The sequence below is a fragment of the Mercenaria mercenaria genome, chromosome 2 (assembly GCF_021730395.1).
Source record: "Mercenaria mercenaria strain notata chromosome 2, MADL_Memer_1, whole genome shotgun sequence".
Lineage (NCBI taxonomy): Eukaryota > Metazoa > Mollusca > Bivalvia > Venerida > Veneridae > Mercenaria > Mercenaria mercenaria.
Genome location: NC_069362.1, coordinates 95,474,929 through 95,498,128, shown reverse-complemented (window position 1 = coordinate 95,498,128; position 23,200 = coordinate 95,474,929). Strand labels below are relative to the sequence as shown.

At 35.5% G+C, this 23,200-nt stretch overlaps 1 protein-coding gene across 1 annotated transcript; it reads left to right on the top strand.

The window, feature by feature from the left end:
- Positions 1-810: 810 nt before the first annotated feature.
- On the top strand, positions 811-21,972 carry LOC123564623 (leucine-rich repeat protein lrrA-like). The gene is made up of 8 exons (XM_045358337.2): positions 811-923; positions 6,643-7,740; positions 8,012-8,160; positions 9,121-9,252; positions 11,891-12,031; positions 13,911-14,274; positions 14,831-14,944; positions 15,772-21,972. The coding sequence occupies exons 2-8, from the start codon at positions 6,684-6,686 to the stop codon at positions 15,966-15,968; spliced, it is 2,154 nt and encodes a 717-aa protein (XP_045214272.2). The 5' UTR covers positions 811-923; positions 6,643-6,683; the 3' UTR covers positions 15,969-21,972.
- The last annotated feature ends 1,228 nt before the right edge of the window (positions 21,973-23,200 follow it).

The following is a 23,200-nucleotide window of genomic DNA, read 5'->3' as shown; positions in this document are numbered from 1 at the left end:
TATCATAGTTAAGAAAACGATTCCAGTGATTTCATATTGATTTCCATTTGTCTTAAATGATGGGTTCCAATCCATATCTCTTTGAATGTCTGTACTGGGGTTATATTTGTCCGTGCCAAGAAAAAAATCTCTTTGCTTTGTGATGGACAGCAGAAATGCAGGAAAAAGATCTTAAGCCCCAAATATCTGCACCATATGAAATAACAGGAACTACATATGAATTATACAATGTAGTATATCTATAGTAAGACAGACCACCTTTTTTGTATTTGGCAATGACAATGCAATGCATGGCAAGGCAAGGCAAGGCAAGGACCAAGGCAAAGACCAAGACCAAGACCAATACAAACAAATGCAATACAAACAAATGCAAATGCAATGCAATGCAAGGCAAGGCAAGGCAAGGCAAGGCAAGGCAAGACCAGACCAGACCAGACCAATACCAATAGAATGCATGCAGTACAGTACAGTACAGTACAGTACAATTACAATTGCAATTGCAATGCTGCAATGCTGCAATTGCAATTGCAATGCAAATGCAAATGCAAATGCAAATACAAATACCAAAAACAAACAGATATACAAATACAAATACAAAGCCTTTGCGCAGAAGTGCACATTCCTGGCCATATCTAAAAAATACCCCACCCCACCCCCTACCAAAAAAGCAAAGAAAAAAAAACAACAACAAAAACAAGGAAATTATCTGAAGCGGTACGCTATCTAAATAGGTGTTAACCATCGTAACTTATGTTTTTGTACTTTTTTTGAATCGGCGGTCTCCGACCACCCGTAGAAAACAGTAATGACGTAAAATTGTATATAGACCAACTTACGTTAACAATTTGCTCTAAGTTTTAGTACAGTTTACGTTAAATTCTGGTCATAATTTAGTTTTAGAAGAAGTATTTCTGTATTAAAAGGTATGTATGAATAAAAGTTACTCCGCAAGATGCAAATAAGATTATCAGTTCTGCACTATTCTGCTATTTTTATTTGTCGTCCGTTTTCGCGATGTTATTTACACAAGGTTGGTTCGATCATCGAAAGTGTAGGTATCGAAATTGCACTGGAATTCCTTACTGAGGTGAAAAAACACCTATATCAAAAAATATTCACGTCTTCACAGACTGTCAGGCTGCAATAATCTTGTTTTTTTGAAAAGAGATCCCAAGGAGGCTGAGCCTACTCAAATGATTGAAAATATTCTAACCATCAAGAAGTATTTGTCAGTCCTACAAGACAAAAAGTACAAAATTAAAGTTCATTGGATTCCAGGTCATAAAAATATAACAGGAATGAGGTGGCAGATGCACAGGCAAAAGCTGCAGCTGTGGAAATGAACTCCAAAGATGGTCGTAATTAGGAGGGATGCATTGGAAGTCGTTAGACATATGAATGAAAAAATAAAAGAATTATGGAACATCAAATACAAGCTGTCAGAAAATATCGAAAATATTCAGGAAGTTTACCAGCAAGCAGGAGTTAAGTCTTTGGTAGGACTGAGGAAAACAGGAAGATGTTTTGTATCATCAATCACGGCAGCTAATATGAACTTAGGTGCTACCTAGAAGGCAGAGCTCCCTTGAAAAATCACCAGTGCCCCTTGAAAATTAAAGGAGCGCTGCTGTAATTATTTGGAATTATGGATTCGTTTTAAGAAGTTTATGTTCTTTAAGATCTATTAAAATTTTAAGAATTGATGATAATTCATGATTTCTGAATGAATGTCTTAGAATGCATTAAGCTTCCCTTACGGAAATATTATAGTTTGCCACGAACACTTGTTGCGATCATGCCGCGAATATCCGGCGAACATGCCGCGAACACTTTTGATACAATTGGTATAACTGTTCGCGGGATGTTCGTTTGGTGTTCACTTTTCACATGCAAATTAGTTTTGTCGCAAACAAGTTGCCGCAAACTTCCCGCAAACAAGTAGCTGTGAACTTCCCACGAACAAGTTGCTGCGATCATCCCGTGAACTAGTTGCTGCGAACATCCCGCGAACTAGTTGCTGCGAACATGCAGCGAACTAGCTGAAAACCATCTCTACAGAAATTGTGTACAAAAAAGCATGTACAGAAAAAGTGCAAAAGCAAATAAATTAGTAGGAATCAGGGATATAAATTTATTGAAAGGGATATAAATTCATTGAATAAACTTGAACACTGAGGTTGTAACAAATTCAAATTGTCATTGTCTGAAGTTTTTCATATCATATCTGGAGCATTTTAAACAAAGTTTTAATGATTAAATATGTTTGAATTTTAACTGTTACTTGTCATTTCAATAACAGTGTCTGAGTGCATGGATTCATTTCATCCCAATGTTTTTCTTCACACTGTTTACAAGTTATATGTATCACTACAAATATGTCATAGTTTTACATGTTAATTATTAGACTTATGAAGCTTAGAAATTGTCAAAATAATTATTAAGCTAGTTTTATATTTCTTTTTAGATAATCTGATACAACTCTGCAAAACGTTAAGCATATCTATTTCATCTTCAAAATTCCTTATGTTTGCTGAGATATATGAGTATAGATATTAAACATAAATTTTCTAACTTACCACAAAAAAGTATATATTCCTATCAGCCTCTAAGAATCACTTATGAAAACTGTCTGTAATGCACACAAATTTCCTTCTAAACATGTCCAGAATATCTGGTTGTAATTAACTTATCAGACTCGTACTGTGACCTTACAGATAATGTTACAAATTAATTGATCTATAAATACCTACTCTTATAAAGGCTCTTCAGTAAAAGTTTACCAAAAGATTATAATCTTCTAAGTTCTTCTCGCGAACATGCCGCGATCATTGGTCTTCCTGCGAATATCCCGCGAACTAGTATCAAAGCAATCGCGGCATGATCGCGGTAGCAGTGAACATCCCGCGAATACTTCCTGCGAATAGGTATGTTCGCGGCATGTTCGCAGCATGTTCGCGGCAAGTTCACAGCTTTTTGACTATTTCGTAAGGGAGATTAAATCTTGACATGCGAAAACTCTACAACTATGCTATATACGAGCTAAAGAAAGTTACGGTTCTTTTTAGAAGGAAGAATGTGTCCAACTTCAAGGCAAAAATACTGCTATGATAGACGTCTGATATGGTGGAATGAAAATCATTTACATGTATAAAGCTTGTTTAAAACCCAAAAGACTAGCCATCTTTTAAAAGTTAGTGATGAGAATTTTACCCAGAGAAAATCAGTGTTTGCCGAAATTCTTGAAAACTCCTGTTTTATTTACTGAACTGCTAAGTTAACAGTCTATGACATTTTTGTGGTTAATCTTTTAGCTCTGCTGGTATAGAATAGGAATGGTAGTAGGAGCCTTTTTGATGTTTATTGATAATTCATAGCCAATAGTTTTGTTCCTAGTATTAAACTCTGGTCAGTGATTTTTAAGCTTGTGGATGAAATATATGTGAACGGGGAGAAGAGCATTATGTGCTTTTCACAGTTCAATGTCTGTATATTTTGTTCCTAAAACCTTTTTAAAAAATAAGTTTTATCTACAGACAGTACATTGGAACCTGACATCTCTAACAAAACACTTGTTAAATTTCACATGAATGACTTTATTTTTTACAATGCTTTCAAAACTCATAAAAAACAACAACAAAAAACAAACACAGAAATAAAAAAGGAACTAAAAAAAAATTACTTCCGGTGAGGATTGAACTCCCAACCTTTGGTTTCAAAGCGAACTCGGTAACCACTGCACCAATGTGGAAGTATGACGTCATCATCACAAATATAAGTATACATAATGATAATAAATTTCAGTTACGGCAGCGTGACAAAAATGGTTTCCCATTGAAAATATTGTATTTTATCTTTTTTTCTTCGTAGAAAATGTATTTAGCACTAACTTCTGATTATCAGACGCTCATTTACATTTTTATTCAACGTTCAAAGCAATAAGCGAAACGCTTTTGTCAACCGTAAACAGCAAGCGTCTACTGACGTCTTACTGATTAATTACTATGAGCATTGTGTACTGGAAGAAACCCGAACAACACCGATTCCAAAAAAGTACCACAAATTTTCAACTCGATAGTAATTCTATACACAGTTTTATTCATTTTCTTTTTCACACGTTTAACCGTAATGTGACGCTGTCGGCGCCGGTAGCTCTGTTATTAAGTGGCCAGTCAAGATTAAATGCACACTGGTCAAAAATTGATTCAACAATGCTTGTGCAGCTAATGCAAGGTTCCAGAAACGTTACAGCTTTGCATATTTCATTGTGCCCGATTTACAAAACAGAGAGAAACACTTGAAAGAGACATAGAGTCAACACTATACAGGGAAAACATTAATTGTGAAAACGTATCAATGGCTAGGTACCTAGTAGGAGAACTTGCTGATATCAGGGTAGAGGCAAGGAGAGAATTGATAGAAGTATTCAGCCAATAAATACAAACTTCTGGTCGCTTCAGCAGTGAATCAGAATAAACTCTTTCCCAATAGTGACATATGTAAGCAGATGAGTTTAAATACACACGTTAAAAAGTACAAAGGATGACAATGATGTGGCACCACATTCGCACCCGAGTTAACAGCTACATGATAGCGAATTAGAACAACAACAACAACATCGATTATGTACCCCGTTTTTGCCCTTTGTATGATTTGTACACGTTTCAGTCGTGCTTGATTGAATATCAATTCGGTAAACTTCCGGACATGCCAAATAGCTTGTCAAAACATCAGGTGGGCTTGATTCAGTCGATTGTGTACCCTGTTTTCCCCGAGTGTTCAGACAAAATCCCTTGTGGACAAAACCCCCTATGCTCATTTTTGCACAGGCGGACAGAACCCCCTTCATCTTTACAAAGAGGCCAAAATCCCCTTCGCTGAATTTTACAAGGAGGACAAAACCCCCATCGCTTTTTTCACGAGGGGGACAAAAAACCGTGAAGGGGGTTTTGTCCTCCTTGTAAAAAACGCGAAGGGGGTTTTGTCTGCTTTGTAAAATTCAGCGAAGGGGGTTTTGTCCTTCTTGTAAAAAAGATAAAGGGGGTTTTGTCCGCCTATGCAAATGTGAGTGATGGGGGTTTTGTCTGAAGGGGATTTTGTCCGGATCCCATTTTCCCATGGTACATCATCAATTTTGCCCAATTTGTACTTATTTCACTTTGGCTTTATGCATGTTCTTCAGTTCTGTACACCAGAGGGACATGCCAAAGAGCCTGGCCAAAACATCGTGGCACATCTCTGTGTACAGATTACGTGATTTGGATAGCCTGGTGTTGTATTGGTTGAGCCCACCTAATTCTGTACATCTGCAGGACATGATGAACAGCCTGATCGAAACCTCAAGGCTCATTTCGATGTACTAATCATGTGATCAGGATAGCACTGTTTTGTATAATGATCAAACCCACTTACAGTTGTATTAGGTGGGCTGATTGTATACCATGATTTTACCCATTACACCAATTTAGCCGGATTTTCTCTTGTTTAAGTCAGGTAATTTGTGCACTCCTCAATACTGTACATCTGCTGGACATCCTGAATAGTAGCCTTACTCGTTCGGCTTATTTGGGGCCGAAATTCGACCCCATTCCCCTGTACATAAAGTATGTTGTTTTCCCCTGTTTTTTTTTCATATCCCAACCAACAGAACCCTTTCTAGATGTACAGTAATGTGAACTGTACCATTTAAAACATGAAACAATGTGCTTTTAAATCATTTTCTTTTTTAGAGTAACATATTTATGAAAAATATTGCTTTTATCACGACGCAATTTGCCCCCTATTTTAGTGGTTACGACACAATATTCACCCCCATATGGGCCCCACCACCATTCCCCCAAAACTTAAAAAAACTGTCCCCAGCCACGTGTGGTGGGGCCTGGGTGGGGGATTATAGGAATGGTCTCAATCCACCCATCTGTAAGAATTGTGCAGGCCTCGACGCTAACAGTGTCCCGGGATCCCGAGGACCCCAAATTCTAGCGCGGGACACCCATTATTCAAAGCTAGGTCTTCTTCAAGGATACCTATTTTCAATAACAACAATGTAATGGCCACATTAAATACCGCGTTACATTTAAAAATAGTATATAAGAAAAATTATAAAAATTGCTGAATTTAATTTAAAACAAGAAAAGAAATAAATATGATTTTTAAGATTTAGCAGTTTTGGTTGACTACATTTTCATCTTTTCAAACTAGAGGGAACCCATGTATTGGTGAGGGACACCAAATTCTGCAGGTAGGGGCCCCTCTGGGACACCACTGAAAAAATTTAGTGTCAAGGCTTGTGTCCGAACTTAAACCCCTTAAAGAATTTTCATGAAACTTGGTTAAAATGATCACTTCACCAAGACGATGTGCAGAACTTATGAGTCAGCCATGTCGACTCAATGTCAAGGTCACAATTCAAGGTCAGAGGTAACTGGTTTGAGCCTTCCATTTTGTGTCCACTCAGTCTATCCTAAACCCCTTCATAATTTGATAACCCTTTTAGATATTAATTTATTGGTGGTGTATTGAATCACTGTTACTGATATCTCTAGTTTAGATATGTGTCATTATTATAATGCAGGCATGATTTGTTACATGTAACGTACATTCTGTTTTTTATTGAAATGAAAAAAAAAACATTTTCTTTTTCAGAAACGTGTCATCTTTAGGAAGAAACACACTCTGATACAGATATGGAGGGACCTGGGAAATGTATGGCAGAAGAAGATCTGTCCTCCAGAGAGCTGACAACATTCCCACAGGAAGTCTTACATAACACATATGTAGAATACCTTTTGCTTGATTATAATGATATAACAGAACTTCCTGCAGATATTGGGGAACATATTCAGTTGCTGAAATGCTTCTCTGCAATTGGAAATAGCTTCTGTGTTATACCTGAATCATTTGGGAAGTTAACACAATTGGAAGAAGTTTATTTGAATGAAAATGGGCTGATAAAATTACCAGATTCATTATGTAAATTAAAACATCTTGTGACATTGAAATTAACAGGTAATCAGCTGGATCTACTGCCAGAGGATTTCGGTGAATTGACAGCATTAGAAAAATTCAATTGTGATGAAAATGTGTTGTGCAGACTACCAAAAACATTTGGTTTGCTAGAAAATTTGAAAGAATTAGAGTTGGGCTGCAACAGTATTGAGACTTTATCTGAAGGCTTTGGTATGCTGAGGTCTCTAGAAGTGTTGAATCTCAGTAGTAACAAACTTTCCTCACTGCCAGAAAGTTTTGGCAGTTTGCCAAATCTTAAAACTTTAGATCTCTCCGCAAATGATATCAAATTTTTGCCGTCACATTTCAAATCTAGTCATTCTTTACAGAAGATGTATGTAGACAGTAATCTTTTACAAGGATTGCCAGACTGGGTCTCAGACCTTGAAAATATTGTAGAATTTTCGGTAAAAGATAACCAGTTTCAGCACCAGGCGTTACCGGATAGCTTTCCTATAACTTGTACAAAGCTGAAACGTTTAGATATGAGTGGTAACTTTATGTCAAACTTACCAAGCACTTTAGGTGAATTGGGCAAACTTGAATTTCTCCATCTTGGCAGTGTGATTGGGGAATTAGAGAGAAGAAACTTCCAGAATGGCAACTGGCTAGCAGAAATACCAGACAGTATTTGTTGCTTAACCAGTTTAAAAGAACTCCATATTGATGAAAACCAGTTGAGTGATCTTCCACAGAATTTTGGAGAACTGATTTCTTTGGAAATACTGGATCTAGGTAAAAATTGGTATCTATATACTTTGTAAATTAATATTTATTTTGGAGTATGTATGCATGCAGTTTATCATTTTTCAGTGTCATATATGCATTCTATGACAAATTCGGAAGAAATGAACAATTACAGAAAAAATTCACCGCAACAGTAGGAAGTAGCTTTAATATGAATTCAAAAGTTAAGTAATGTGTTAAATAATTTTGTTTATTTTTGTTGTTGTGAAATGTACAAATTATTATTTTTTTTATTGAAAAAGGAATTTTCATTTTCCAGGTCAGAATATGCTTCATGTATTGCCTGAATCATTTGGCAACTTAACATCTTTGAGGATATGTATGTTATCAAAGAATCATTTAATGTGGCTGCCGAGTAACTTTGGTAACCTGTTATCACTGGAAGATCTCAGGCTGGATGATAATGAGGTATTGTATAACAACTTTAGTCCAGGCTACAGGTCTTGACTCATTGGGAATCTATTGGAAAACTGGCTAGGTAGTGCACCTGTTACTACAACTGGCAGTTTCTGTAAGTTATTACCTTGTCTTACCAAAAGTTTTTGAGGCAGGGGCATCTAGATTTGTCCAAATGTTTGTCCAACAATCTGTATGAATTGGTGTCAAGTATTTGTCCTAGAGTAATCAAACATCATAGAATTGTCACTAAGCATGAGAAGGTAGGCTCTGGATTTCAGTTAGCTAGACAAGAGTTATGTCCCTTGACTAAGTCAAAAATATGCAAAGAGCACCTATAGTTTGTGTTGCATGTATCCCATAAAGTACTTGTCAATGACCTATAGTTGTGACAATGTATGGTACAGCATGTGAAGTTGTGCACCTTGGGTTTTGTTCAGGATTTCAATTTGTCAGACTGGGGTTATGGCTTTTGAAGTAATCAAAAGTATGCATAAAGGGTCTAAAAGTTTGTGTTGAACTATCCTCAAAATATATTTAACCTAGAGTCATTAAATCATGTAGGTCACTGACTGAATTAAAAATATGCAAAACAAGACCAACACCCCTACCCCAAGTTGTATTGTCAACAAGTAGCATATGACCATACAGTGATAATAAGTGGAGGTACTGGTGTCCTGTGTACGCACATCTAGCCTCATGTCTGTCTTTGCCATTCTTGGGCCTTACTGTTGCTCTTATTAGCATATGACTCCTTACCAGTCAGAGAATACCAAATTGTAAAAGAAGAAAGCATTATCAAACAGGAAGTGCTGATTGTCATCATAGATGCACCTAACCTATTAAAATACAAAGTTTGTACTGTTTAAGTCTGATTAAAGTAATATAAAGTTTATTCAAAGAAGTAAATACGTGTTTGCTTTGAGATGAATCAAATGTAACACAAAAATGTTCATGGAATTTGTTTTTCAGCTTGCAGAGCTACCAGAATCGTTCAGTAAACTTAGTAAATTAAAGACTCTTGACTTGTTCAGCAACAGACTAACAGAGATTCCAGGAGCTCTACACTGCCTTAAAAACCTTGTGAGATTGGATTTAGATTGTGTAAGTATTTGCTTTCAGTCCAATAAATGTAAATCATATATCCTTTCTGCAGTGTTCTTCATAAACTGCATTCTCACAGTAAAAGTGTCAAGTTGATGATATTCTTGAATGAACTTCCTTTGAAAAGCCAGACCAGAAATTTTGTCATGATCCCACAATGCGTAACAATACTGTCTTTACAAGGGTTTAAAAATTTTCATCTCTGTCCCTAGAAAGATTATTGGCCAGTAAAATAACTTAACAGTTGGTGAATTGTCACTTGCACTGTAATATGACAAATATTTGTCAGTTATTCACTCTTCCAGTTAACAAATAGTCTTACATTGTATAATAGGAAAGGTCTTCATCATGTTTTCCTTGTTTACAGTACTTTATTATGTCTCCCACCACACAGTGGTGTGGGAGACATATTGATTTACTCCAGTCTGTGTGTGTGTGTGTGTCTGTCACAAAGCTTCTCATTGGATCTTCACCAAATTTGAACAAAATGTGTTTGACCATAAGTTCTAGCCAAATCCGCTTCGGCACTTCTGAATTATGGCCCTTGAATTACTAATTGGATCCATTCGTCTAGACCATCCAGAGAAACTAGTCATTTTTAGCTCGACTTTTCGAAGAAAATGTAGAGCTATTGCACTCGCCCCGGCGTCGGCGTCGCCGTTGGTTTAAGTTTTTGATAAAGTCAAATATCTCTGTTACTATCAAAGCTATTGACCTGAAACTTAAAATAGTTATTTACTATCAAAGTCTACACCAGGAGAAACAATCCCAATAACTCTGATTTGAATTTTGGCAGAATTATGCCCCTTTTTAACTTAGAATTTTTGGTTAAAGTTTTTGATAAAGTCAAAGATCTCTGTTACTATCAAAGATATTGATTTGAAACTTAAAATACTTATTTACCATCAAAGTCTACACCAGGAGAAACAATCCCAATACTTCTGATTTGAATTTTGACAGAATTATGCCCCCTTTTAACTTATAATTTTTTGTTAAAATGTTTGATAAAGTCAAATTCTCTGTTACTATTAAAGCTTTTGACTTGAAACTTAAAATAGTTATTTACTGTCAAAGTCTGCACCAGAAGGCACAATTCCTATAACTCTGATTTGAATTTTGACAGAATTATGCCCCTTTTTAACTTAGAATTTTTGGTTAAAGTTTTTGATAAAGTCAAATATCTCTGTTACTATCAAAGCGTTTGACTTGAAACTTAAAATACTTATTTACCATCAAAGTCTTCACCAGGAGAAACAATCCACATAACTCTGATTTGAATTTTGACAGAATTATGCCCCTTTTTAACATAGAATTTTTTGTTAAATTTTTTTGAAAAAGTCAAGTATCTCTGTTACTATTAAAACTTTTGACTAGAAACTCAACATAGTTATTAACTATCAAAGTCTACACCAGGAGACACAATTCCCATAACTCTGATTTGAATTTTGACGGGCTTAGGTATTATGTCCTATTTCAAGTCACACTGGAAATTTTTATGACTGCAAGCTCAATTCAGAGGTTCATCAAGCACTCTGAGAATTAGTTCTAGCTGCTCTGATAGTCTATATGACAGCGTCTTGTCAGTGCGGCCCGTTTTGGAACAGGTTTGTCATGCAAAGCATCTCAGTAACTGTAATGATTATATTTTCAGCTCGACTATTCATTGAAATGAGCTACTTGCACACGCCCATAACTCTAGGCGTTCCATTTGCCCTTCCGAATTTTGGTTAAGGTTTTGTATGTAAGCTGGTATCTCAGTAACACTATGGGAATGGATTGAAACTTCACACACTTTTCACTGTCAATGATTACATGCACAGAAGTCCATAACTCTATTTTGCTTTTTTTACAAAATTATGCCCCTTTTTCGACTTAGCAGATTTTTGGTGTAAAGTTTTTGTATGTAAGCTGTATCTCAGTACTTACTAATGGGAATGGATTGAAACTTCACATACTTGTTCACTATCATGATCTGACATGCACTAAGCAAGTCCCATAACTCTACTCTCTTTTTTTTTTCAAAATTATGCCCCTTTTTCGACTTAGCAGTTTTTGGTTAAATTTTTGTATGTAATCTGATATCTCAGTATCCACTGATTGGAATGGATTGAAACTTCACACACTTGTTCACTGTCATGATCTAACATGCACTGTGAAGGTCCCATAACTCTACTTGGCATTTTTACAAAATTATGCCCCTTTGACTTAGCACTTTTTTGTTAAGTTTTTGTATGTAAGCTGGTATCTCAGTATCCACAAATTGGAAAGGATTGAAACTTCACACACTTGTTCACTGTCATGATATGACATGCAGTACAGAGGTTCAATACCTCTACTTTGCATTTTACAAAATTATGCCCCTTTTTCAACTTTTGTATTCATTCAATGACAAGGCTGTTGAATAGTCAAGCGTTGCTGTCCTCCGACAGCTCTTGTTGTTTGATACAGATATGCACCAATGAGGATATATAAAATTCCGACTGAACGCATTGACAATTAATACTGAGAAAGGGTCATTTTCAATCTTTATTAGCTGATAACTGCCCCCGTTGTTGGAAGAAATACATGTTGATAGCAGTATTAGAATTACACTGTCCTGTGATGAAAGTTCAGTTTTGTATGTTATCTGTTGCAACAGAATGATTTTCAAGTACCACTAAGTGATGTACCACAGATTGTGACAAAGTCCAAGTACCCTGAGAGAGATCCTAACTTGAAGGACAACTGGAGAGGGAGACCGAGGCAGGATCTCTCAAACCTCGACAATAAAATCATCAAAGTAAATTTTTTTTGTAATATTGCCTCCTGTATTGCGGTAAAGGTCAGATGCCAGGGGTTGCGAGTCTTTATACATGTACAGTTGAATATCGTTACCTCGATATCGGTTAGCTCGATACTACGGTTAGCACGATGTGTTTTAGTCGGTCCCGAAATTTCCCTATATATTTTAATGTAATTATTTATCATTACCTCGATATGATTAGCTCGATATTTTGTTTAGCTCGATGAGATTTTTCAGTCCCGTAAATTTACTTGTACTGTTTTTACACCTGGTTTTGTCGATATCACAGCTTGTCAAAAATATTCATGTTATTTGTAAGGTGTGAAAATCAACCTATTGTTGTCCGGCGATTTATTAATCATAATCAATTAGTTTGTGTGTTTGTTTTGTTTGTTATTTTAATCTTTAATCCAGTTTAAATGTCAGGAAGTTTGCATTTAATTCCCAATAATTAGTCTTATAAGCGGGCAAGCTGTTTTCCAATATAACAACTAATTTGGATGAAACATTTTCCTGTTTGACGGAGTAAAAATCTGCCATTAAGGGTTGAGTAACAATATGCGTATTTAACTGACAAATTTACATTAGCACAGTCAAAATGATTAAAAATGTCAGTGTTAACACGTATATTTTGAAATATTAAAAAGTTGTATGTATGTACGTACTAATTTATTCAGATTTTTATTTGTCAATAAAATTAAAATCGTATTTACGTTTAATAGTATTTCTTTCCCCTTTCAAACCCTCTGAAAAATGCATTAGATATAATTACAATATAGACGTCCGACACAAGTACAAAGTAGTCCCAGACAGTCGATATTGTTACGTCGAACTTCGGATACGTCATGCAATGTTTACAGTCCCTTGAATATCGAGGTAACGGTATTCGACTGTATATGTGTTCAGTACACTTTGTTTCGGTTGGGAAAATGGCTTGATAGATTATTAACATACAATGTACTGTGCAGTTATATATCTATGCTACAGGTGTTGAGCAGAAATCATGTAGCACCAACTTTTCACTAGTGCCAACATGCAACTGTGTTTTAACAGTGTTAGGTTTCGGGAAGTAACACATTGATTGAATAGTGTTTTCTTTACTTTATTTGTGAAAGTTTGTAATGTATCAAATTTTGATCTTCTTTTGACCATTTTGTTGCATAAGCATCAAGTATTTCTTATGAAAAAAGAGAGAACATAAAATCAAAACAGATCCTATGATATATCTTAGTAGATTTACTGTAACTTTTTTTTCCTGAACAAAAGTTGTATTCCTGTGCCTTTTAAAGACGTGTTTAGGTAGAATTAGAGTAGTAAGTCTATAGTCGAGGATATTATTATGTAAACCCGCCCGCTTAGCTCAGTAGGTAAGAGCGTCGGTCTACGGATCGCGGGGTCGCGATTTCGATCCTCAGGCGGGGCGCATGTTCTCTGTGACTATTTGATAAACGACATTGTGTCTGAAATCATTAGTCCTCCACCTCTGATTCATGTGGGGAAGTTGGCAGTTACTTGCGGAGAACAAGTTTGTACTGGTACAGAATCCAGGAGCACTGGTTAGGTTAACTGCCCGCCGTTACATGACTGAAATACTGTTGAAAAACGGCGTTAAACCCAAAACAAACAAACAAACAAAATTATTATGTAAGAATGTTAAATGTTCATTAGCAGGCAAATTATTCTTTGTGCTGTTTTAAATAATCTTTTATGTTGAATTTCATTATCTCTCTAACTCTAGAAATTTCCAATTTATATAAATTAGTAAATAAAGGTTAGCAATGTTTAAAGGCAACTGTTTGATATATGTCACATATGGTTGAAAATAATTCTAACCAAATATAATTTAACAAAGTACTTTTGTTATACTACCCCTCAGGCTCCAGACTATGGTCCTCTTGACGATTTCGAACCACCGCCACCTGATCTTAACTTAAGCGAGGATTGCCTTGTTATGGCGATGAAAAGGAACATGTCTATATGGAAGAGTCATTCAGACACAAGTAACTCACAGCGTCGGCCTTACAGGCGAAAACATAGAACGAGAATTCAATATGACTCTGACTCTGATAGAAACAATGAGGATGGTGAAATCAACCATCATAATCTTGATATTGATAATGAATGTGATGGTGGTTATGATGATAGTGGAACAGACTATGATAATGCCAGTGATGATGATGATGATGATGTTGATGATGACTTTGAGCCTCCAATTTATGTGCAACCTACAGAGTGGAGTGGTATGTATTGTCTGTTCTTACATTGCTATGTTTCAATTCTTGTGATTTTTACAGAAAAACTATGGAATAAAATTTTTGTGAATTTTAAAGAAATAATGCCTTCTGTTGATGTAGATTCTCCATTTTTCAAAGGTAGAAACACACTGAAGTCTAGGAATTGACATTTAAGTCTTTCAAATAACCAAAAGTTATATTGCAAATGTAAAATTTATGAACATTTTGTTCATATATTAAAAATAATTTAAATTTTGTGTTTTTTTTTTGTGTGTTTCATAAATCCCATGTCATTTACACATATAACAAATCTGGAGTTGTAAAACATGTATAACAGATCTTCAGTTGTGTCAACTAACAACAAAATTCTGAGTTGTTCACAGAGGCAATAAATCCTAACAAGTTTAAACTGTTATAAGATATTTACCATGTGTAGTGTGTTCTTTCTTGTTATTTGGTATCTGTATTCACTGATATTATCTTGTATCAGGAATTTTACAAAGGTACACTCTATACAGGATTGAAGTGATTTGATCACAGTGTAAAATCACATTTGTTTTAGGTATGAAGAAGTCATCATGTGAGCCAAATGAAGGAACACATGTAAATGTTCGAGCCATGTTGGAGGAAACAGAATGTTGGGATGAAGAAGTTGACGCAAATGCTCAGCAGTTTGGTATTGGCCTTTTATATCATATTAAGTTAGTTCTGCTTGTTGAGATAAAGAAATTTTCAGCAATGTAGAATTTGATTAAACCCTGATTTTATGTCAAGCCCAGTTGCAGAAAGCAAAGACAGAGTCGTCCAAATGACTGTTCGATGTATGTGTGTTAGTTAGTGCATGCGTGCGTCTGTCCAGATTTTTTTGTCCGCACAATAAGTTTGACATGCTGGAGCAGTCTTGTTAATATTTGGCATGAATGTTAACCTCAATGAGAAGGAATGTCGTGCACAAACCCCAGGTTCCTATCTCAAAGGTCAAGGTCACACTTTGATATCATAGGTCATTTCAGGTCTTGTCCGGGCCATAAAATCTTTTTTAGGAAGTTTATGAGTTTTAGTGAAATTATTTTGCATATATTTTGTTGTGGGTGCTTTTCTACCAGATTTGTGAAAGTACTGTACATTATTGAAATTGGTGCTGTTGCAGGGGCACAAAGGTATATGAAAAAAACAAAAAAACTTTGTACCAAGATAATTGGCTTCAGGCAATGCCATGTGGTTTGTAGGTGACTAAATTTTGTGGATTTTGGGGTTGAGTCAATCCATTTACATTGTATTAAAATTGCAACAAGGAAATAAAACTATTCATTTAATGTTCAAGAGTTCGAAGTCCGCAAATTTGTATTTATGGCCAAAAGCACAAAATTCTGTATTAACAAACTATATCACAGTATTTTTTAGGTTGAAAATTGTGACAAAATAGGTTTTGATGTTACTAGTAAAACACTTATTTAGTCTAGTACTTTAAATTTAGCTGATAACAGAATTTTGTTTTTTCAGATGAAACTCCAGTATATGTGCATCCCACGAAGCTGTACTACACACCTATTGATAATGGGAAGTTTACATTTACTCCGTTTGACCTTCATGAACAGAGTTATGTGAAGAGACCAGAAAGATACATAGTGGAAGATGGTCAGTTTGAGAACTGTGATATAGATGATACCGAGGATATTCACGTAGATCCACTATTCTGAAGGAAAATGGGAAACTGGAGGTGTTGTCTATCAAGTTGGAACACATCATTGTGTGCTGTTTGGTTTCTTTCCACTATCCTGTGCAAATAATGAATATAAAGATGCTTGTGAACAATATAAATGTGCTTTATGGTCCGCTCTATTAATTTATTCAGCATAGAGAAGAAGAGCTAATGTATCATCAACCAAGCATGTAAGCATAATGTTCTCCATGTTGCTCACAATAAGACTGGTATACCTCGACATATGGTGCTCCGTTCAGTCGTAGCAAAATGTATTTATTATTATTAAGCATGTCAATGCTTCACATTGCTCTTATCAAGAACCAGTATGTCAAGTGTAAGATGTTACGTCATGTAAGTACCATTGGCAGAATAGCAGTAGAGATGCAATATTACCTAGAGCTATGTTTTCTTATGTGTAAAAAGTAGTCCTGAAATTATATAACAGTATTTCCAGCGGATGTATTTCAAGCCACTGGCCCAGGTTGAAGTTTGAAAGTACTTTCTTGTTTAAATACTTACCTCTACAAGTTAGTGATACAGATATTTTGCTCATAAGGTTCTCTGAACTTCAGTCTTGTGATTTATATTGATTTTTAGCTCATCTGATTTTTTGAAAAAAAATGATGAGTTATTGTCATCACTTGAGCGGTTGTCGGCGTCGGCGTCGGCGTCGGCGTCTGCGTCGGCGTTGCCTGGTTAAGTTTTATGTTTAGGTCAGCTTTTCTCCTAAACTATCAAAGCTATTGCTTTGAAACTTGGAATACTTGTTCACCATCATAAGCTGACCCTGTATAGCAAGAAACATAACTCCATCTTGCTTTTTGCAAGATTTATGGCCCCTTTTGTACTTAGAAAATATCAGATTTCTTGGTTAAGTTTTATGTTTAGGTCAACTTTTCTCCCAAACTGTCAAAGCTATTGTTTTGAAACTTGGAATACTTGTTCACCATCATAAGCTGACCCTGTACAGCAAGAAACATAACTCCATCTTGCTTTTTGCAAGATTTATTGCCCCTTTTGGACTTAGAAAATCAGTTTTCTTGGTTAAGTTTTATGTTTAGGTCAGCTTTTATCCTAAACTATCAAAGCTATTGCTTTAAAACTTGCAACACTTGTTCACCATCATAAGTTGACCCTGTACAGCAAGAAACATAACTCCATCCTGCTTTTTGCAAGATTTATGGCCCCTTTTGGACTTAGAAAATCAGTTTTCTTGGTTAAGTTTTATGTTTAGGTCAGCTTTTATCCTAAACTATCAAAGGTATTGCTTTAAAACTTGCAACACTTGTTCACCATCATAAGTTGACCCTGTACAGCAAGAAACATAACTCCATCCTGCTTTTTGCAAGATTTATGGCCCCTTTTGGACTTAGAAAATATCAGATTTCTTGGTTAAGTTTTATGTTTAGGTCAACTTTTTTTTCATAAACTATCAAAGCTATTGCTTTGAAACTTGCAACACTTGTTCACCATCATAAGCTGACCCTGTACAGCAAGCAGCGTAACTCCATCCTGATTTTTGCAATAATTATTGCCCCTTTTGGACTTAGAAAATCATTTTCTTGGTTGAGTATTATGTTTAAGTCAACTTTTCTCATAAACTATCAAAGCTATTGCTTTAAAACTTGCAACAGTTTTTCACCATCATAAGTGGACACTGTACATCAAGAAACATAACTCTATCCTGCTTTTTGCAAGAATGATGGCCCTTTTTAGACTTAGAAAATCATGGGTAGGACAATATTTCTATTACACAAAAAAAATCAAATGAGCGTCAGCACCCGCAAGGCGGTGCTCTTGTTATACTGTGTGTTGTCTTTAAGGCAACATGTTTAAATGTTTAACTTGAGGCTTTAATATTGATCTTGTTAATAGAACTTACATTTCATAGAAAAGAATGCAGTATCTATGGAAAAAACTAACCAAATTACTGTTTTAAATGTTACAGATTAGAAGTAAATGAGATCTGTTGTGACTTTATCTGAAATTAAGACATAAATTCCAACGTTTTTTTAGCATAAAACTTACTGAAGGTACATGTATCAGCAGGTTGTGTTTTATTAAAATTTAAGTATTCCTAAATTGGTTTACAAAATTAATAAAATAATGAATAGAGCAAAGAAGTATATAGTGTATTTTTCCATTCATTGAAATAAAAAAATGAAAAAATTAGGCATTTTTTAAAAACCATATAGGTTATTTGCGTTTTTATTTTAGAGTTAAAAATCTTCATTCTTGTTTACGCTAAATTATACTTTATTGTAGAATATGTAATTTTTGCTTAATGTTGCTGTCAGGCAGAAAACAGTCATTTTGCATTGTTAAGAACATGTTCTTCCTCACTGATTATACTTTTTATTATGCTTATCAATATTTAGGATGGTTTCAGAGTTTTTTTGTAGCTCTCCACAAATATTAGTGAAAACAAAATCATTGTGAATATAACTTTTTTTACAGTATTTTAAATATGATGTTAATTTGTTTTTATTTTAAATTGCATGACAGTGGCAGATTGTTTCTCACCAGAAAGACATTGGCAAGAAATGGGAAGCAAGCTGGTGGAATTGAATTTGATTTTGTGATCAAATAAATAATTCAGTTTGATTTTCTTCTTCTGTTAAGATAAAAGAATTTTATATTATGTTAATTTTGTAATTTTATGTAGTAAATAAAGAATCAGGGAAAAGGTAGGTAACTTACAAAGCTACTGAATTAAATAAAAGTCTAGTCCTGTAGGTTTTTAGAACTACTGGTAGTTGTTTTGCCTTTACACTGTTTTTTGTTCAACAATTCACAGAATATGGAGGGCTAAATTGTGCTCGCCCCAGTGTCTGTGTCAGCTTCTGTGTTGGGTTAAAGTTTTTTATGAAGTCCAATATCTTCTTCATTACTAAAGATATTCAATGTAAATTCATCTTTGTTCTATATAAGATGTTTTTATTTACATGTATATAGACTTGTTTTCCACTTTACACTCCAGATATCTTTATAGCTAATGTACTGTTAATTCTAAAATGAATGAACAACAGTTTCCTTTATTGATACAGTCTAAAACTTTTTTTTCAGATTACCTCCCTTACATTAAAATATATGAGATTTTATTGAGTTTGCTGAAGTGAATAATAACTGAACTAAATTATGCTATGGAAATCCATAAAACATAGATAAACAAACTTTTTAAATGTATAAGATACATATTTTTATGATTTGTATAAAAAATCTTTTATAAGTATTTTAACCTGTGAAAACAAAGTGTAATATGGCCTAACACAAATGTTCTCCATAATGAGTAGGGATGTGCTTTAAGTTAATGAAAATTGTCAAACCATTAATAAATGGTCCATGACATGATCATCCACAAACTATTTTTATGTATTTCATCTTTATAATGTCCCTAAAATAAACACAGTCTGATACAGTTTCCACTTTTAACTGTTAATATGCATGTACCTAAATGATTTCTAATTTGTCATGATTGTTACATCTTTGTTCACTGTGTTCAAAGTAACTATAAATACTGGAATGATGATACTGCTCAAAATTGAAAAGTATAGCTGATGCACAGGAATTTTGTCACAACTAGTTAATAATTTGACGTAGAAATTTTGACTGATTGCCAGCAATATTAATGAGTTATAATGTTGTGCTAAACACCCAGACCCACCAGGCTCAGAAAACAAGGTCACTGAGGTCAAAGGTAAACTTGGTACTAATGGGTGTGTTTCATGTCTGGTTCATAACTCTGCAATCCAAGAAGGGATTTTAATATTATTTGGCTCAGGTGTTCCCCATAATAAGAAAACATGTCATGCTCAAAGCCAGATCCCTAGCTTAAAGGTCAAGATCACACAAAGAGGCCAAAGGTCAACAAGGTTTTTTTCTGTCTGCACAATATCTCAACTCTCCATCAAGTGATTTTAATATTACGTGGCACAAATGTGTCACATAACAAGACGATATGTCTTGTGCAAAATGTCATGCACCACACTCATCCCTAGTTCAAAGATAAGTGTCAGATTAAGTGGCTTTTTTTGAGGGGTTGGGGGTGGGTGGGCAGGCCTGAACCTGGTCATTTTGTGAAAAACAGCCCACTATTTGGGAAACTTAAAAAACATATGCACTATCTTACAAAACAGACAATTCAAATAGTAATGGTAAAATGGCTTTAATTAGTAACTCATAGACTTAAATTTCTTATTCAATGAAGAAAAAAAGCACACACTGAAACACTCTGTATATCAGGAATGTTCAATAGAATCTGCCCTGGATTATATATGATTTTATCATCTGTTATTTCAGGAGAACATGTTGTATATTTGTCAGTATCTCCATATTAATTTACTTCTTGATACCAAAATCAAAATGATTATGTTGTTGTTTATCATTGTTTATTTGTGCACTTTATGGATTAGGTGTTTAGGTGAAAGGGATTGTATTGGCCATGATCATAAATATTTGCAGATATTTTGATTTTTTAGCTCACTTGAACCAAAATGTTCTGGATGAGCTATTAGTATAGATGGATGTTCGAGTTTCCATTGTCCACCACTTATATAAACATCTTCTTCTCCGAAACTGCTGGTCAGAATTGCACCAAACTTGGTCTAGCATCATGGTAAAGTCCTCTCATAAGTTTTTTTTTGTTTCAAATGGTTCTGCTTGACCTCTTTTAGGGTCACCTATAGTTAAAAATAGAAAAAAACCTTTAAACAACTTCTAATGAACCGCTTGATGGATCATCACTAAACTTGGTTTGTAGCATTATTACAAGCTCCTTTACGAAATGTATTCAAATGGGGACACTCAGCCTTTAATACCTTTATAATTTTAAACAACATCTCATAAACTGATGGATCTGCATCAAACTTGTTCTGTAGCATCATTATAAAGTATTCTTTCAGGTCTGTTAAGATTGTCCTGGGGGCCTCCGTGGCTGAGTGGTTAAGGTCCCTGACTTTAAATTACTTGCCCCTTATCGATGTGGGTTTGAGCCTCACGCTGGGTGTTGAATTCTTCAAGGAGGAAGCCATCCAGCTGGCTTACGGAAGGTTGGTGGTTTTACCCAGGTGCCCACTCGTGATGAAATAATGCACGGAGGGGCACCTGGGGTCTTCCTCCACCATCAAAGCTGGAAAGTCGCCATATGACATATAGTTATGTCCGTGTGACATTAAACCCAACAAAATAAATAAGATTGTCCTTGGCCCCTTTTAGGTGTTGAGTGCTATAAGTAGATAAAACCTTGAAATGACTTCTTCTCATGAACTACTAAGTAAACCTTCATGACACTTGGTCTGTAGCATCATTGTAAGATCCTTCCAGTTTTGTCCAAATAGTAGTACTTAGCGTTTTTAGGGCCCACTAATCTATACTAAAATCTAAACACAGTTTTTACACATGATTCAGCATGTCATACATTTATTCAAGGTCAAACAGTCAAGGTTAGAGGAGCGAACTAGGACCACTACGGCTGTCTTGTTTTCGGTATTTTGTTTATATCTTTTTATGCCCCCGAAGGGAGGCATATTAGTTTTCAACTGTCCGTCCGCCCGTCCGTTTGTTCGTTCATTCGTTCGTCACAACGTTAAGTTTTTGCATGAAAGCACTTTACTCACGAACCACTGCACCCAGGACCTTCAAACTTCATATACTGATAGTACTTATTGAGTACACGACTCCTACTGACTTTGGGGTCACCAGGTCAAAGGTCAAGGCGCTGCGGGGGCATTTGTCACCATTAGTGACAACTCTTGTTTCTGAATAATTTTGAAATGCTGGCTTTAGTTAACATCTGAATAGTGTTACATGTAAACAGATGTTTCAATAACATTTTTTTTTGTTTTGTATTTTATATGTCTCACAATGGTAAATTGCATAAAATGCTCAGGATCACGTTAATAAATTGTTTGATAGATCTTTTTATTGATTTTGACAGGTAATGATTACATTGAATAAATTTTAAAGAAGATGGGTAACATAATAAAAACTTTGAAAGCTTACCAGTAGTAATAGTCATTTGCCCCTCCCAACACTCGAATGTGTTTGCTCATGTTTATAAGTATATTGTATAGCATCATTAGCCGGTAGATCCAATTTCATGACAACAATTGGTCCTATGGCCATCGGATTTCGTAGAATGGTGGCTTGTGGTCCTATGTGGACACTTAGTTTTATAGTTCAGAACGTTAAAGGTCAAGGTCAGGACGACCTCAAGACACAACTATTTCAGATCAGTACACGGGCCATCTAACTACAGGGTATCTGAACGTATATAGTATGTAATCCAATCAGTAGGTCACGTGGGTCTTGATGACAATGAGACTGAAGATGGTTTCAGTTCAATATCTGGAAAACGTTGGACATACTGCTGCAAGATGTCATAGGTTAATTGCCTTTGGTCAGTAGTAGTAATAAGATCAAGGTCACAGAACTTGTGACTGAAAGTGGTTTTCTATTGATAAACAAATAACACCTGCATGACACTGTCCTGCCAGACTGCATAGGATTATAACATATTGGATGACTATCTATAGCCTCATGGCCGATGTCATGTTTCTTTTGTTTTATCATTTATTTTTCAAAAGCTTGGTGACTAAGATTGTTGAATGTGGTTGGTTGAATGTGTTGCCGGATTACATCAAACCCGTCTTGGCTGCTCAATACCTTACTGCATAAAAAAAAGATTTGAATCTTGGGGCTACTGGTGTCAAATTTAACATGAGCACATTCTGAACAGGGGGCTATTTTGAATGCCGAGTAGGCGGGGGTTGGTTGAATAAGAAACAATACTGAGAAAGAACAAAATGAACAAACAAAACGATTGTAATGGAGATTGCGGGTGTCCTACATGTTCAAAATGCTTCATAGAGGCTCCATACCCAGTTTGGGGATGCTGTGCGAGTTTTCTTCTCACCACCAGTGTTTTTTTAGCTCACCTGTCACAAAGTGACAAGGTGAGCTTTTGTGATCGCGCGGTGTCCGTCGTCCATCGTCCGTCCGTCCGTGCGTGCGTGCGTCCGTAAACTTTTGCTTGTGACCACTCTAGAGGTCACATTTTTCATGGGATCTTTATGAAAATTGGTCAGAATGTTCATCTTGATGATATCTAGGTCAGGTTTGAAACTGGGTCACGTGCCTTCAAAAACTAGGTCAGTAGGTCTAAAAATAGAAAAACCTTGTGACCTCTCTAGAGGCCATATATTTCACAAGATCTTCATGAAAATTGGT